The 14,140-nt window shown below is 34.8% G+C and overlaps 1 protein-coding gene and 1 long non-coding RNA gene across 2 annotated transcripts; both read right to left on the reverse strand.

The window, feature by feature from the left end:
• Window positions 1-567: 567 nt before the first annotated feature.
• On the reverse strand, window positions 568-5,138 carry TTL1 (tetratricopetide-repeat thioredoxin-like 1). The gene is made up of 7 exons (XM_022037258.2): window positions 3,816-5,138; window positions 2,702-2,897; window positions 2,435-2,613; window positions 2,017-2,350; window positions 1,723-1,927; window positions 1,524-1,630; window positions 568-1,436 (listed from the first exon to the last, which is right to left on the reverse strand). The coding sequence occupies exons 1-7, from the start codon at window positions 4,736-4,738 to the stop codon at window positions 1,284-1,286; spliced, it is 2,097 nt and encodes a 698-aa protein (XP_021892950.1). The 5' UTR covers window positions 4,739-5,138; the 3' UTR covers window positions 568-1,283.
• A 1,692-nt stretch (window positions 5,139-6,830) lies between these two features.
• Window positions 6,831-9,498, reverse strand: LOC110810938 (uncharacterized). The gene is made up of 2 exons (XR_002539053.2): window positions 9,279-9,498; window positions 6,831-7,368 (listed from the first exon to the last, which is right to left on the reverse strand). It is a non-coding gene; the product is annotated as an uncharacterized LOC110810938 (long non-coding RNA).
• Between the last annotated feature and the right edge of the window lie 4,642 nt (window positions 9,499-14,140).

Raw genomic sequence — 14,140 nt, forward strand, 5'->3', positions numbered from 1 at the left:
TAACTTCATGTTCATTGTAGAACATATATATATATATATATATTATAAATAAATAAAAACAAACCCATAGAAGATACGTAAAAAGGGAATCTATGAGTTACCAAGACTATCCCTGGACAATTACCAAAGTGACAAGCTGGGTGGCAGAAGGACAATCAATGTAAGAAGAGAAGAGGGTGGTGGCAGGTCACCGTCAAAACAGAGCCAAGACCACCGGCCACTCTGCCCTTTTTCTTTATTGACTTTGGTGGTTTCTTTCTTGCAAGAATAAGATACTTCAATTTAAATTAAATGCCCACATGCGCCCTTCAATTATTTATTTATTTATTAAATGCCCACATAAACATGATGAACTAACAAAAATATTTCTCTATCTCCCGTCTCTATTCAAATCAAATCCCTTTTGTCTTTCATCAACATCCAAAACCCACCTCTACATACCCGAAAAGACCAGTGTAACCCTTTTGTACCGTGGAAATTTTCCACCTTCATGATTGAGATTTCAGATACACACATATACGTATATTCACCAAACAACAAAAATAGGGGAAGGTTAAGACAAGGAAAGAAAAAATTGAGAATTTTTATTGATGAAATGGTTGAGAAGAGAAACAACAGTATTAATAGCAACATTTTTCATCCTCCTTTCACTAACCCCGTAACTAAGTACCCACCAAACTAGCATGTCTTCCTCATGCCTTCCAATGTTCTTGCATTGCAACAATATCATCACAGATATATACATGTAAAGATCCTCTTCTACCAGCCTGTTCTCCCACTCCTCTCTCTTTATTCAATATTTTCATCTCCCTCCTCATCCCTTCATTCTAATTTGTAGCTAACTAACCCAACTTTAATCAAATTGTACATGTCCTCCATTCTTTTTTTTTCTCTCCCAAAATTCTCGCAGATACAGGCTGGCCGGCCTATGCGGAGGTATGGAAAAATACAAAGAAACGGAAGGGAAAAAAAGAATAACAAAAGGACGGAGGAAGAACAAGGAACCACAGAGCAATGAGGAATGAATGAATTAATAGAAACTGCAAAAAGTAAACTAAACTACCTCTCTGGGGTTCCTTCTGGCATTGGTGCTAATTATTATTTTGTAGCTCGACTTATGTCACAAGTATCAGGTAATCCTCGTATGGTGGTGGGAGAAAAAGGTTTGAAGGAAGTGGAAGAATTCCCATCAAAATGGGAGAGAATTTGTGCAGGAAGAAAGAAAGAAATGCACAAATTATGGAAGAGAAGAAGAAGAAGAATTACAATACAGTCATGAGTTTCTAACAGCTATAATGCCTCACCGAGTGTTCCAACACATCTCGACTTGGACAGATGATTTCCTTCACTCGGCTCCCATTTTTGTATATTTTGAATGTTGGTACAATTCTCACATTCTCAGCATTTGCTACTGCTGTGCATTCATCAATATCCACCTAATAAAAACAACATTATTTGCACATAAGAAATTCCGGGCATCTGTTTGCTTTGGGACTTCCGTGATTAACAAGTAAACCACTTACCTTGAGGAAGTTAAGTGATGGGTAACGACTACACAGTGTGTCCACAAATGGAGATATTTGCTTGCATTGTGAGTTAGAGGTTGTTTTGAAGTGGACAACAGAAATGCCTGAAATTTGAAGTTGCATCTCAACAGAATTGCAGATTAAAAATTTGAATATGAAATGCAGGTAAGCTAAGAATGTGGAAGGAAACACTTACCTGGGAACGATATTGCAGCTCTGAACTGCTCAAGATTTGATACTTCCTCCACTTCACCACCAAACTTCAAGTTATAAACCTCCTCCCCACGAGACTTTTTTAAAGCAACTTGGGCATGAAATAGAGATTCTGCAACTTCATTATCATCTGGAAGTTCCTTTCTTAGAAGCTCATAATCCTTCACAGCATCTGCCCACCTTTCTAGCTGCATTCCAGTGAGATTATCCATTAGAGTCCGCTATCTAACGGGTATAGAAGCAATGCAACAAATGCATCTAACACCAGACAGTTTACCTTACTGTTTGCAGCAGCCCTTCGAAGAAGAGCCTTTGCGTAACTAGGGTGGATTCTTAATGCACGGTTGCAGTCTTCAATGGACTGCTCCCATTTCCCAAGCTTAAACCAACAAGCTGCCTTATTGCAGTGCAGAACAGAATTTGAAGGATCAAGTCTGAGCCCTTCCCCATATGCTGAGCATGCTTCAGTGAACCTCTCAGATTTAAAGAGATCGTTGCCACGGGCACGAGCCCTTGTCACCAATCTCACATTTTTATGAAGTGCCACAATTTCAGCATTTCGTGGATCTACCTGCGCAGCTTTCTCAGCAGCTGTAACTGCATTCTCAAACCTGCAAGACATCCATCATCTGTCCTCACTCTACCCAAAAACTCAATGCTATCTTATTTCCGTTGAAGAGCATTTTCGCACTTACCTTCCAAGTGACATGTCAATCTGGGCTCTGACAAAGAAAGGATAAGCTTCAGAAACCATCCCAAAAAACCTGGTCAGTTGTGAACAGGGTGGTTCCACTTTTGGGATGTTTGATAGGGCTGATTCAGCATCATCAAGTTGGTGCAGCTTCAAAAGGGCCTCTGCTCTACACAGAAAGAGCTGTAAATTCAATATGAACCAGTTCAGCCACTGTCATGCTTCAACATTGGAAAAGTTAAAAAGAGAAAATCTTATATGTGGATTTTACCAGAGAGGAAGAGTCAGCTCCAGCAGAAACAGCAGCATCACTTTCCCTTAATACACTTATCCAATCACCAATTTTCCGGGCTTCTGCACATTTGCTTATATGTTTCTCCACTGCTTGTAACTTCTGCAACTCAATGGGATCTAGCTGCAAACCTGGCAAATAAAGGTGCTTCCTGGCGGCGTCAATATGTCCTAATCTGCAATAAGATAGAGTTTGAGTAAATATGGCTAAGAAATCTAAAGAATTTGATTATTAACTGCTTAAGGTGGCATAGTACAACAGAAAGTTCAAGCAACCTAATGTCATACTAACCAGCAAAAATTGGCATCAAAGAACCTCCCCAAACCATATTAAAATTCATTAGGAAAAACTGAAAGAAAGTCGATCTTTGAATCTAAACCATCCAACAAAGGATAGATAAAAACCTCGTGGCCTTAAAATGAGGAAGGGAACCTTAGGATATAGCACGAATATAAACATTCAACTCTTAACCTCCTGAACCGAGTTGCTGTGATTTCTCAATAATCAAAATCAATCACTAAGAAGGCTACATACGAAACCCACTTGTCCTTGAAAGACCTAACTGAGAACTGGCCATCACATGCTTCTGTGCCAAAACCAAAATCTAAACAACACAATCTATATTCCAAATGAAGCAAAATAATTGACTACAAGATCAAATGAACTCCAAATAAAAACCCCACACAAAATGTTTAAGGATAAAAGCCATGTAAGTAGAGCCACAAGAAAGAAAGAAAGATGAACAAATCTAACACATCAACAAAGAAGAATACTATGAAAATGTACTTAGGAGAAATTCTCAGAAATCCAGTCTGCCAATAGATAGATAATTCACAAACCTCCCAAATATTAAGTAACCACCACCAAGTGAAGAGCATCACAACAAGAGAAAATATCAACCTTGTTTCTCATCAATGTAGATCGAAAGAACATTATAAAGACTCACATTAGCCCAAGAATTAAAAAAAAAAAAAGGTGAAAATATAATTCACTAAATTTAGCATGAACCCGCAGCAATCAAGCAAGCCAAAACACAAGAATCAACTTAAGCCATCCATGTAACCAAACGGTGATTCATCTTCTACATTCTCACCTTAGAAGCAAAGATCCCAAACGTTGATGAGCCCTCCAATAATTCGGATCCAATCTCACTGCTTCCTCGCACTCCCTTACCGCCTCTGCTACCCGTCCCAAGCCAGTCAATGCAGCCGCCCGGTTGCTCCGATACGCCGCATTGGCCGGAGACAAAGCTATAGCCCTATCGTACAAGCTCAACGCTTCCCCAAAATGGCCCTTTTTATACATCTCATTCCCCGCTCTCTTCACCGTCTCTGGGTCCATACTCGCCATTCCTCTTTTCAGCCAAGTATCTCCACCTATTCCGCTATGACTGCTGCCAATTCCTCGCGTATTAGCCGCGGGGTTCGCAGGTTCAAGATTCGAAGTCTTGGCTGCACTGACGCCCCCTCGCATTATGCTGCCGTGGCCGTAGAGTCCCGACCCGGATCCCAGCATGTCGCTTCTTGGACTCCGGCTGGTTGCCATGCCGGTTTTCAAGATCTTCCCTGACGGACAGATGTTTCCAGTGGGAAGTACATTCACCGGCGGGGAGGTAACAGAGCCTTGCCCAGAGTAGATTAACGGCTGGGTGGTCCCCGAATCGGATCTGGTCTGACCAGTTTTAGGATTCCGGGTCGTGGCTGTCGGACTATTCTCGCTAGAGCCGGATAGCTCGCCGGAGTTGTTACGGGAGGATTCGGGCCTTTTCGGAATTTGATTGGCCGCATTTCGACCAGTCACAGATCCGGATGAGCTAGAGCTGCTACTGGTGGTGGTAGTAGTTGTAGTGGTAGTTGGAGCAAGTCCAGTCTGACGAGTCCGAAGTGGGGAAACCGGCGAGCCCAGATCGAGTTCACGGAAATCAGGCTTGTTAGTATCCCAACCGAGTGAGTCACGGAGCTGATCGGAAAGTTCAGTTAACCCTGGGTCCGAAATAGGTTTTCCAGAATGCGACATTTTCTGAACAAGCAAACAACCAACCGACAGAAAAGGGCACTTTAAGTACTCTTCCCCTCCCTCTCTCCGCCTTGCTGTCTCACTTTGTTTAAAGAATGTTAGACTATCAGCAATATCCGTCAATCGAAGTAGAAGAAAGAAAGCTCCAAGAAACAAAGGCAAAGAAAGAGGAAAAACTGAGACTCAAGGACTTTGAAGAAGACATTAAGCGAGAGAGGGAAGAGGAAGAAAGAAAGAAAGAAAGAAAGAAAGAGATGGGGATCTCGTGATATAAAAGGAGGAAGCAAAGAATGAATGTGAGTGTGTTGAGAGAGAGAGAGAGACAGAGGAGGTAAGAGAGTTTTAAGAGAGAGAGAGGAGGGGGTTTTAAGAGAGAGAGAAGAAGGAGAAGAAGAAGAAGAAGAAGAAGACTAATAAATTATTTATTTAATTAATTTTTTTTTTTTCTTCGTTCTTCAGCTGGTGCTTCACGAGACAGGTTTCTCTTCTCTCCATCTTTTTAATTAATTTAAAAATAAATTTTCTGCATTTGTAAAATTGGGTTTATATAATGTTCGTCGTCACTCTCCTCCAATAATTTTTTTTTTATTCCTATTTATTTTATTAATTAAATAATTCATTTTTTTATTTATTAATTGAATTTAATTCATTTAATCCCAAATCTTCAATAATTATTTACCTCCCACATCATTTGTTGATACATTCAGATTACAAGATTTGACCAAGCTGTTTAGGGCGACCGTTTCTAATAAGCTAACTAATAATCCACGTGTCAAACAGATTTGTTTTTGGCCCCACTTCAAAGTAGGTCCATTATGTCCGCAACACGACCTTTTTATCTTGAATTTTTTCTCCATTAAATTAAATTAATAATAAACACATTGACATCAATACCCTTCGAACGTGCCGTTTATTACCAAAGTCAGAGACTGGGGTCGCAGTGGTATTATTGTAACTAAGGAGGAGGATTGAGGGTGGTTTGGTAAAATAAGAGAACCAGTCTGAGACAGAATAGCTGGCCATGTGCGGGAGAGAGTGGCCTGCCAGCTGGCTCCATTCAGAAGAGAGGTAGGAACAACAGTCGCATCCAGCTAAGCAGATAACGGAGACGGACAACGGCGTCGGGACTTCCACGCTACACGCAGATGGATGGTTAAAGGTAGTTTTTGACGGGATGGTGACAGCAGAGAAGAAGCGCCATAAACCAGTGGTGGCACAGAGAAGAAGGGGAATGATGACCGGGCGATCCAATTCGTGCCAGGTAAGCAGCTTGTGTGATCCTCTGCTTCGCGGTTCATCATAAGAACAACCTTCGATCTCCACGTGGCATCAATTTAGTTCTTGCTCTTTACCGTTTCAACCCTGTCCAAAAGGTGGTTTGACCAGGAAAATAAAAAAATGATGAAGCTATAAATTTGTTTTGAGCTGGATTTATTTGTTTTACAGATGTAATTTCACCTCTTTTGTTTTAATATATCATGATTTATGGTGACATCTTTAATAAAAAAGTTTTTTTTTTTTTAATTTTATAAAAAATTTTAAAAGATAATGTTTATAGTTATTAATTAAATTATATACACACGTACTATAAATAACTTTTAAATAATTAATAATTTATTTCATTAACATATTATTAAAATTAAGATGATAAAATTTTATTAATTGAAGTAATTAAAATGAATTAAAAACCTGATTTAATTTTTATTTTATTAAAAAAATTATTGTTTTTTTTTTTTTTTTTAACGTCAAGACTATATGTATGAATATGATTTAAGTACTTTATTTTTGACTTCATAATTAAATATAGAATAAAAATAAAAAGTGATACATAAATTGTCTGTGTTATAAGCATTAAACAACACGAAGATTAAATTATTAAATATAAAAAATAAAAAAACATTATCTTTTTTTCTGTTCGATTTATTTATATTTAAAAAATAATTTAGAAATTATATTAATAAGAGAAGGTAAATAGGTTTTGGAAATGGAAATGGTGTGAGAATAATATTCTAAATTCCTTTTAGGTACAATGTCATGGATCCAACCCTCATCCTCATTTAAGCATAAGTTAGTTCACTAAATGACCAAAAGCTTGACAGAAAAAAATATATATATATATATCAAATTAGTTGTTAAAATACAAATTCCAAATAGATTGAAAATGACTTCTTGATTTGAAGCCTAACCTGAAACATTCATATCTTCTTCTCCACCATTAATCAATTCTCGAGACAAATAGAACCTAACATACCGAGCAATGATTTTATCGAATACCTTTATTGGTATTTCGTCTGAGACCAAATAATGAGACCTTACGAAATCAAAAAGAGAAAAAGGGAAGTAGTATACAAAAAAGTTGGACGCCAACACTTCATGGAACTGTGATTTTGAGTACCAGAGATTCTGAATATCAGGAAGTAGTTTCTTTTCTCTAACAAGTTATCTGTCTGTGCTCAAGTTTTCCATGTTTGAATCCCTTGAGAATTGCAGTTTCTCCTTTTATGCATGCCTTCAGCAAATCCAAAGACAAACCATCTTTCTCCGGCTACAATCGCGAGGATCGACCTCACTGCTTAATATGTGAAAGATACTACAGCTCAATGAAATTAAATCCATGGCACACTTCTGATCTGTAAAAGATTTCATAATCCACGTGTAAATCATCCTTACTTCTCAGTTTATATCAAGAAAAGTGGAAGTATTACAACAAATTCCATGTCAACAAAACTCAAAATAATAGGGCCTTAAGCCAGATCCTTTTTAGATCAGAAGAACTGACGGTTGCAAATCGACTTCTCCCTCCCACATACTCCTAATCCTAATGGCATGTATAAAAAACACAAATTGAATGTAGTCCAGCAGTAGTGAATTCACTCCATTAATTAAAACATGTACTCCAGAAATAAAAGGAAAGAATGATGAAAAATTTACAATTCCTGTAGGAATTACATTCTTATCTGTCATTAGATAGATAAATTCTATCCAGACAAGGTTGATCGCGTGTGAACTTCAGCTACATAAGACATATTCTTCAAGATGCAAAATCGCGTGTCAACTGCATGAGATTTCCATCCTAGTCTTTCCTAATTTCTTTCTCTAAAGCATTTCCCAGTACATTAATGTTACTGCGTCAATTTTCCATTAGTCTGATCTATTCATAATCTCTCATGTACATTTTGGCCTTCCCTCCAGCACTTCCTGTCTTTTTGCGCCTTGGCCAGATGCAAATAAATGTGAACGAACCAAACTTTGCCTTGCAGGATCGTCTGTTTAACACTTTCTATATTGTCAACAAAGGAACAGCAAAGTCATAAGTGGGATATAACTTATATATTGACCCAATATAACGGTAGGGAACATGATTGGACCAATATGGTAGACTTAGTCTTGAAGGGATTTGTTTGGATCTTCCATGTCTAGTTCCCCACACAAACCCTTTTTCACATCCTGCAATCACTTTGAGAGTTTCAATTTCCTCATATGCAATAGTTCGTATATTTTGGTTCGAACACCATATGTAACTCGACAAATCAAAATAGAATGGACATCTAAGGTGGTTTCTCAAATTCAATTCCAATCACAGATTTGATTGAACTCTCATCAATTTTATCATAAACACTATGAATTTCAAAACTAGCTTATGAGAATCTAACCATTTCAAGACTTTTAGGTTAGTATGTGCAGAAAAGAGAAAAAAAGAAGTAGGTGAAATCAAAGATACACCTCTAAACAAAAAAGCCCTCTTAGAAGCTTGTGAGGCAGAGACTCAACCTGAGAAACCATCTATTGCTATCTCTCTCGGATGTCAGCTCTCTTATATTTTTCCTCATGAAACGTTATTGCATTGTCTGGTCCACACTAACATGGTTGACTACAACATTTTCTCATCCAATTACAGATGGGATTTTGTCAGAATTATAAGTTGGACCAGTTAAATTTCATAGATCGACCATGTGAAACATAGTTCCTGGCCCGTGCAATAACCTCCCCTCCCACCAAAACACATCAAATAAAAGCTTGATGAGCTTTTTCATAGGGAATCACGAACCAAAGCTCTTGCTCCTTTCAACCATCTCACAGTTTAACCTCATTCAGAGCAAAGATAAACGAAACAAAATCACATTTTTCACCCTTAACCCTCCATCTCAGAACTTGCCATTTTGCCTCTAACACCTTATCTAACTTGAATTGGATTTACAATCAGTATCATCAAAGTCTACATACATACTGGTCAGACCAACTTAATTAAGCTACAGTACATGCCGAATATCAAGTCAGAATCTGTTATACAAACTTTCCTTTGTGGTGACAAGAACATAAGCATTCAAAAAACAGACAAACCCAAAAAAAAAAAAAAAACAGAATCTGATTTCAAAAAAAAAAAAGAACCCAGTACCCCCACATATTCTGTATTTCTCATTGAATTTAAACCTAAAACATTTTCGGAGCAAGTAGATGAAGGATAGATTCATAAACAATACGCAAACAGTAGTAAGATTATAAGAAAAGACAAAAAGAAGAGAAAAGCTGAAGTCTTTACATTGGCAGCAGAGGATCGGGGGAGAGACTCCTCCTGCAGCGAAATCCATGCCACGGAGAAAGACAGGACACAGTTGGGTTTTCTTTTTTGATGAATGTAGTTGGGTGCTCTTTCTCAGGAGAATAACGCCATTAAAAAACATCAAAAGAAGAAGTTGCTTTGGGAGGAATGTGTACGGAACCGTCGTCTACTTTTTACTAATTAATTAACTTGTTTAATTTTTAACACCAACAAGCACTGAATTTATTGTTCATTGTAGTTTAATTTATTAAAGTAGATGCTAAAATTTCGTTTAAATTTTAGTAGAAAAGTAAGTATACTAATATTGAAGTTAGTGACAGAGATTGTATGCCTATTTTATAGTATTTCTCAACATAATAAATATACATATATCAATTATAGTATATATATATATTAGTTAACAGATTTTAATTATGTAGTTATTTGAATCTTGGTTTAAATTAAAGATTAAGAATTCAATTCTTACTTAAATCAAGAATAACATATATTTAAACGTACTAGAAAATATAATATATATTAATTTTTTCTCGAATAAATTTTTATTTTGAATTAGATCTTGAATAGTTACTTGGTCAAAAATAATTTATTAGTGGGGAATTAGGATATAGACAATTCTTCTTAGGGTTTTCATCTGCCATTATATTTATGGTGTCAGTTTTAGACTTTCATGCCTTCAAAAATACATATATATATATATATATATGTTGCTATAGGCTATTTACACACACACACACACACACACATATATATATCTCCCCTCTTGTTGCTACCTCCAATTAATTGGTACTAAAAATAAGAAATATGTATATAATGTGTGAATGAAATGATATTTAGAACCAATTATATGTATAGTTGAATCCAAAGTCAAACTTGACAAGATGCATATTATATAATATATACATACACACACACACACACACATATATAAATTAAGGACTTTCCTCTATGAATGGATATGCAAATTTTTTTTTTTTTTTACTAGACCCATCTTGTATATCTAATAATACATATATACTATTGGTGTACAGTATGTATATACTTAAAACTAACTTATTTACATGAAGTGAATTAATTAAATCTACAGTAAATAAGTGAATTAATTAAATTAAACATATATTTGGGAGAATTTGTTAATCACTTAATTACAGAAGTTGCAGAGGGTAAGAGAGAAGATGCGCTCAATTTCCAAAGAATAGAAGAGAAGTGAAGTAGACATGTGAGAAGCAGCTGCTACAACTTAGAATGTCTTCAACTTTGGATGCTCTGTGACTTCTGTACGGACTTTCACAAGATATTTTAAGGATTAATATATATATATATATATATATACCTATACTTACACATATACGTATACACCAACCCAGATTCACACATATTATCTATATATTGCAGCGAGCTGAGACCACTCAGCAAATAATCATCCATCATCTTCATCACATGGATAACTGTGTATTATATCTATATATATATATAATATATCTATATGAAGTTAACATAATGGGTAATATATAATTAATTATTTTATACAATATCTCTGTACTTCATATAGACTCACCCACATTCATACATATACGTAGATATAATTATATACGTATTCTTACGCGTATATATATACACTCACCCGCATTCATACATATTATATACACTGCAGCGAGCAGAGGCCACCCAGCCAATAATCACGCATCATCTTCATCACATGGATATCTGTGTTTTATATCTATATATATCTTTATGACGTTAACATAATGGATAGAGATATATATATATATATATAAAGAGCAGTTCTAATTTTATTGATATATAATTAATTATTATTAGGATTTTGGAGAATTAAGCTGATGGGTAAGGGTGATGAACTTTCATTTCCTCTCTTGGGTGTTGCTGCCAGCTTGTCCTTAACCTAGCTATATGTACATTGTAGTGTACATATATATATATATATAGAATTATTCTTCAATGTGTATATGTTTATATACAAAATTAGCAATATATAGATATTGACTGAGCTGGATGAAGAGATTTAAAGCCTGGAATTAAAGAAAAATATTTCTGGTGTTATTATTAATTTTTGGGTTTGAGTCACTCGAGAAAAAGAAGGAATAAGTATATGGGAGTTCGTATATATAATATATGTATAGAGCCTGCCAAAACCAGTACTGACACTCTTGCTGAAAAGGAGACCTCCAGTCTAAGCCATGCATCGTCATCCATCATCATCATCCCAAAACAAATATGGCTGTCACGGTACTATTATACTTGACCCTTCTACATACATGTACACATATATATACATACATTTATATGGGTGTATAAAGTATACAAGTGTCAGTAGATATATGGATATATGATGGAAGAGAAGCACAGATTTTAGTGCTTAATTTATTCTCTCTCTCTATCTCTCTCTCTCTCTCTATATATATATATAATTGATTAAATTTGTTTTATTTTCATTAAGCTGTCTAAGAAATTTACTGTATATATGGAATTGATTATATATGTGATGAGGGAAGACATTGGATTCCTGAACGAAAGAGATTTGGATGATGAATGAAAAGTTGCTCCATGGCTAGGCTGGTACTTTGTCATTACTCCACCTTCTTTTGTTTCCTATTTATTAGCTTTATTTACATTCCTCTCTAATATTATTTTATTAATATGTTTATCATTCATAATCTATATATACATATATATGTATTTGTCTCTGATAGACCCAATACATACATACATATATATATATATATATATCCTCTCATAAAAAACTAACTTGGTTAAACTTTAGAGTCATATTAATCATGTAGCTGTATTGCTCTCATAATTATCGTTGTTCTATGTGTGTGTCTGTATACATACATTCGTATACACATAAAAATGAGGGAATTCAGGAGGTGTAATGGCGAGCGATGCCCATTTTGTTTAGATTTGAGAAATAATGAATATTGTGATCATATGCTGTTACAAACTCCATTTTTTGTTGTGAGAAATCATTATGTTGCCGCAGTCACATGGATTCCTTCCTTTTTTTTTTTTTTTTTTTTTTTTCATAAAGGGGGAAACATCTTTATACATACATATATATGCATATAGGATATATATATATATATATATATATATACACACACAAACATATAACATCACCATCCATTGAAATTATTATAAACTTCCAAGATAGATTAGATATAAATATATATAGATATATGATATAAATATACATAAGTTGTTAATTACTTCCCTTGAAATGAGGATGATGTTCTCGCATGACAACATTTTGATCACCAAAAATAATATGTTTTGGATGGATAAGAAATTCATAATTAAATATGGTTTGTAATTACAAGTTTTTCCTCAGCCTTTCTAAATTATAAATATGTATTTTAATCAGCAGTACTCTTATCTATACAATCTGGTTTGAATTTACAGGGTGATATAATTATTTATATATAGTTAGCCGACTAAACCTAATTTACCACCATCCACAATAATATATATTATATTATATGCACTCTAGATTGAATTATATACATATTTGGACGTACATATAATCATGATACATACAAGAAAACATCATTGGACTTCCACTTGAGATAGGAAACATATACATATTTTTTTATTTCGTTCGGTAACTGAAGTGTTATTAATATATTAATAAATTAAAATTTTAAATTTTATTAAATTAAATATTATTAATCAACCCCGTCAATTTATAATATATTTATTTATAAAGTAAAATTTAAATTTATAATTTTCACTAAAGTGTAAGACTTGTCTTTTAACTAGTAGCAACCCCGTGTGTTGTTGGTGAGAGAAGAAATATATTTTTATTTTATTGTTGTCAACTTTTATCATTTTGGAAAGAATTTTATAATTTTAACAAACAAAATAAGTACATATTTCAAAAAATATATATATATATATATATTAATGTATTCTAAATAATAATTTTTTAATAATAGTAACAACAAAATGGGAAGGGCCATGAAAATAATTATTACTTCATGAGATGTCCAATCAAATCATCAATCATTCGAAACACCAATTTTGCTCATCGATTTGCCTTCCATACTACCCTTAATTCCCTCTTAATCATTCTAATTAATCCTAATTAAGTTAATAATGAGGTGTGGGTAAAGTAAACCTTGGCTTTGAATCTACTCCTTTGTTTGGTAGAACCTAGATGCTTCTTAATTTCAAATTCATTTAACTAATCTTGTTTCTTTCACCAGACATATTATTAATGCCCTCCAAAATCATCTCTCGTTTCAACCCTAATTAAAGTAATGGGTTATGTATTTTCTACATATGATCTTTCTGGTATCTCTAAAAAAAAAAAAAAAAAAAAGACCCTGTTTAGGCATCACCATAATAGAGTTAACTTGAATTCGAGTCACTGACACCTCTCTCTCTCTCTCCCTCCTAAAAGAAGATAAACCTTAAACCTAAATGATTTTCTACGAGATCCTCAAGCTAATCTAATCAAATCAAATAATGTCAATTATTTAACAGCAGAAAACATAGAAGGTTTCTTATTCAAACCAATGGATCATGTCTTTTAGGGGTGGGACCATGACTCCATGAAATGGCAAATGCCAGTATAGCAAACTATGACTTTGCAAGCATATAAATCAACAACATTATCAAAGGCACGACAAAGCAACAACGCTACTATTAAGAACGTCAACCACATGCATTGGCAAGCCCACATATAGATATATATATGTATATGCATTGTTCAGAGAAAGCACTACTGGACTGCCATAACACACATGGGCACCCATAACAACCATCAAACTAAGTGGATCAGAGAGAGAGAGAGGTGGTCACATGGGGCTTGATGATAGAATGAG

The sequence above is a fragment of the Carica papaya genome, chromosome 4 (genome assembly GCF_054855325.1).
Source record: "Carica papaya isolate Zhongbai chromosome 4, ASM5485532v1, whole genome shotgun sequence".
In the NCBI taxonomy this organism is placed as follows: domain Eukaryota; kingdom Viridiplantae; phylum Streptophyta; class Magnoliopsida; order Brassicales; family Caricaceae; genus Carica; species Carica papaya.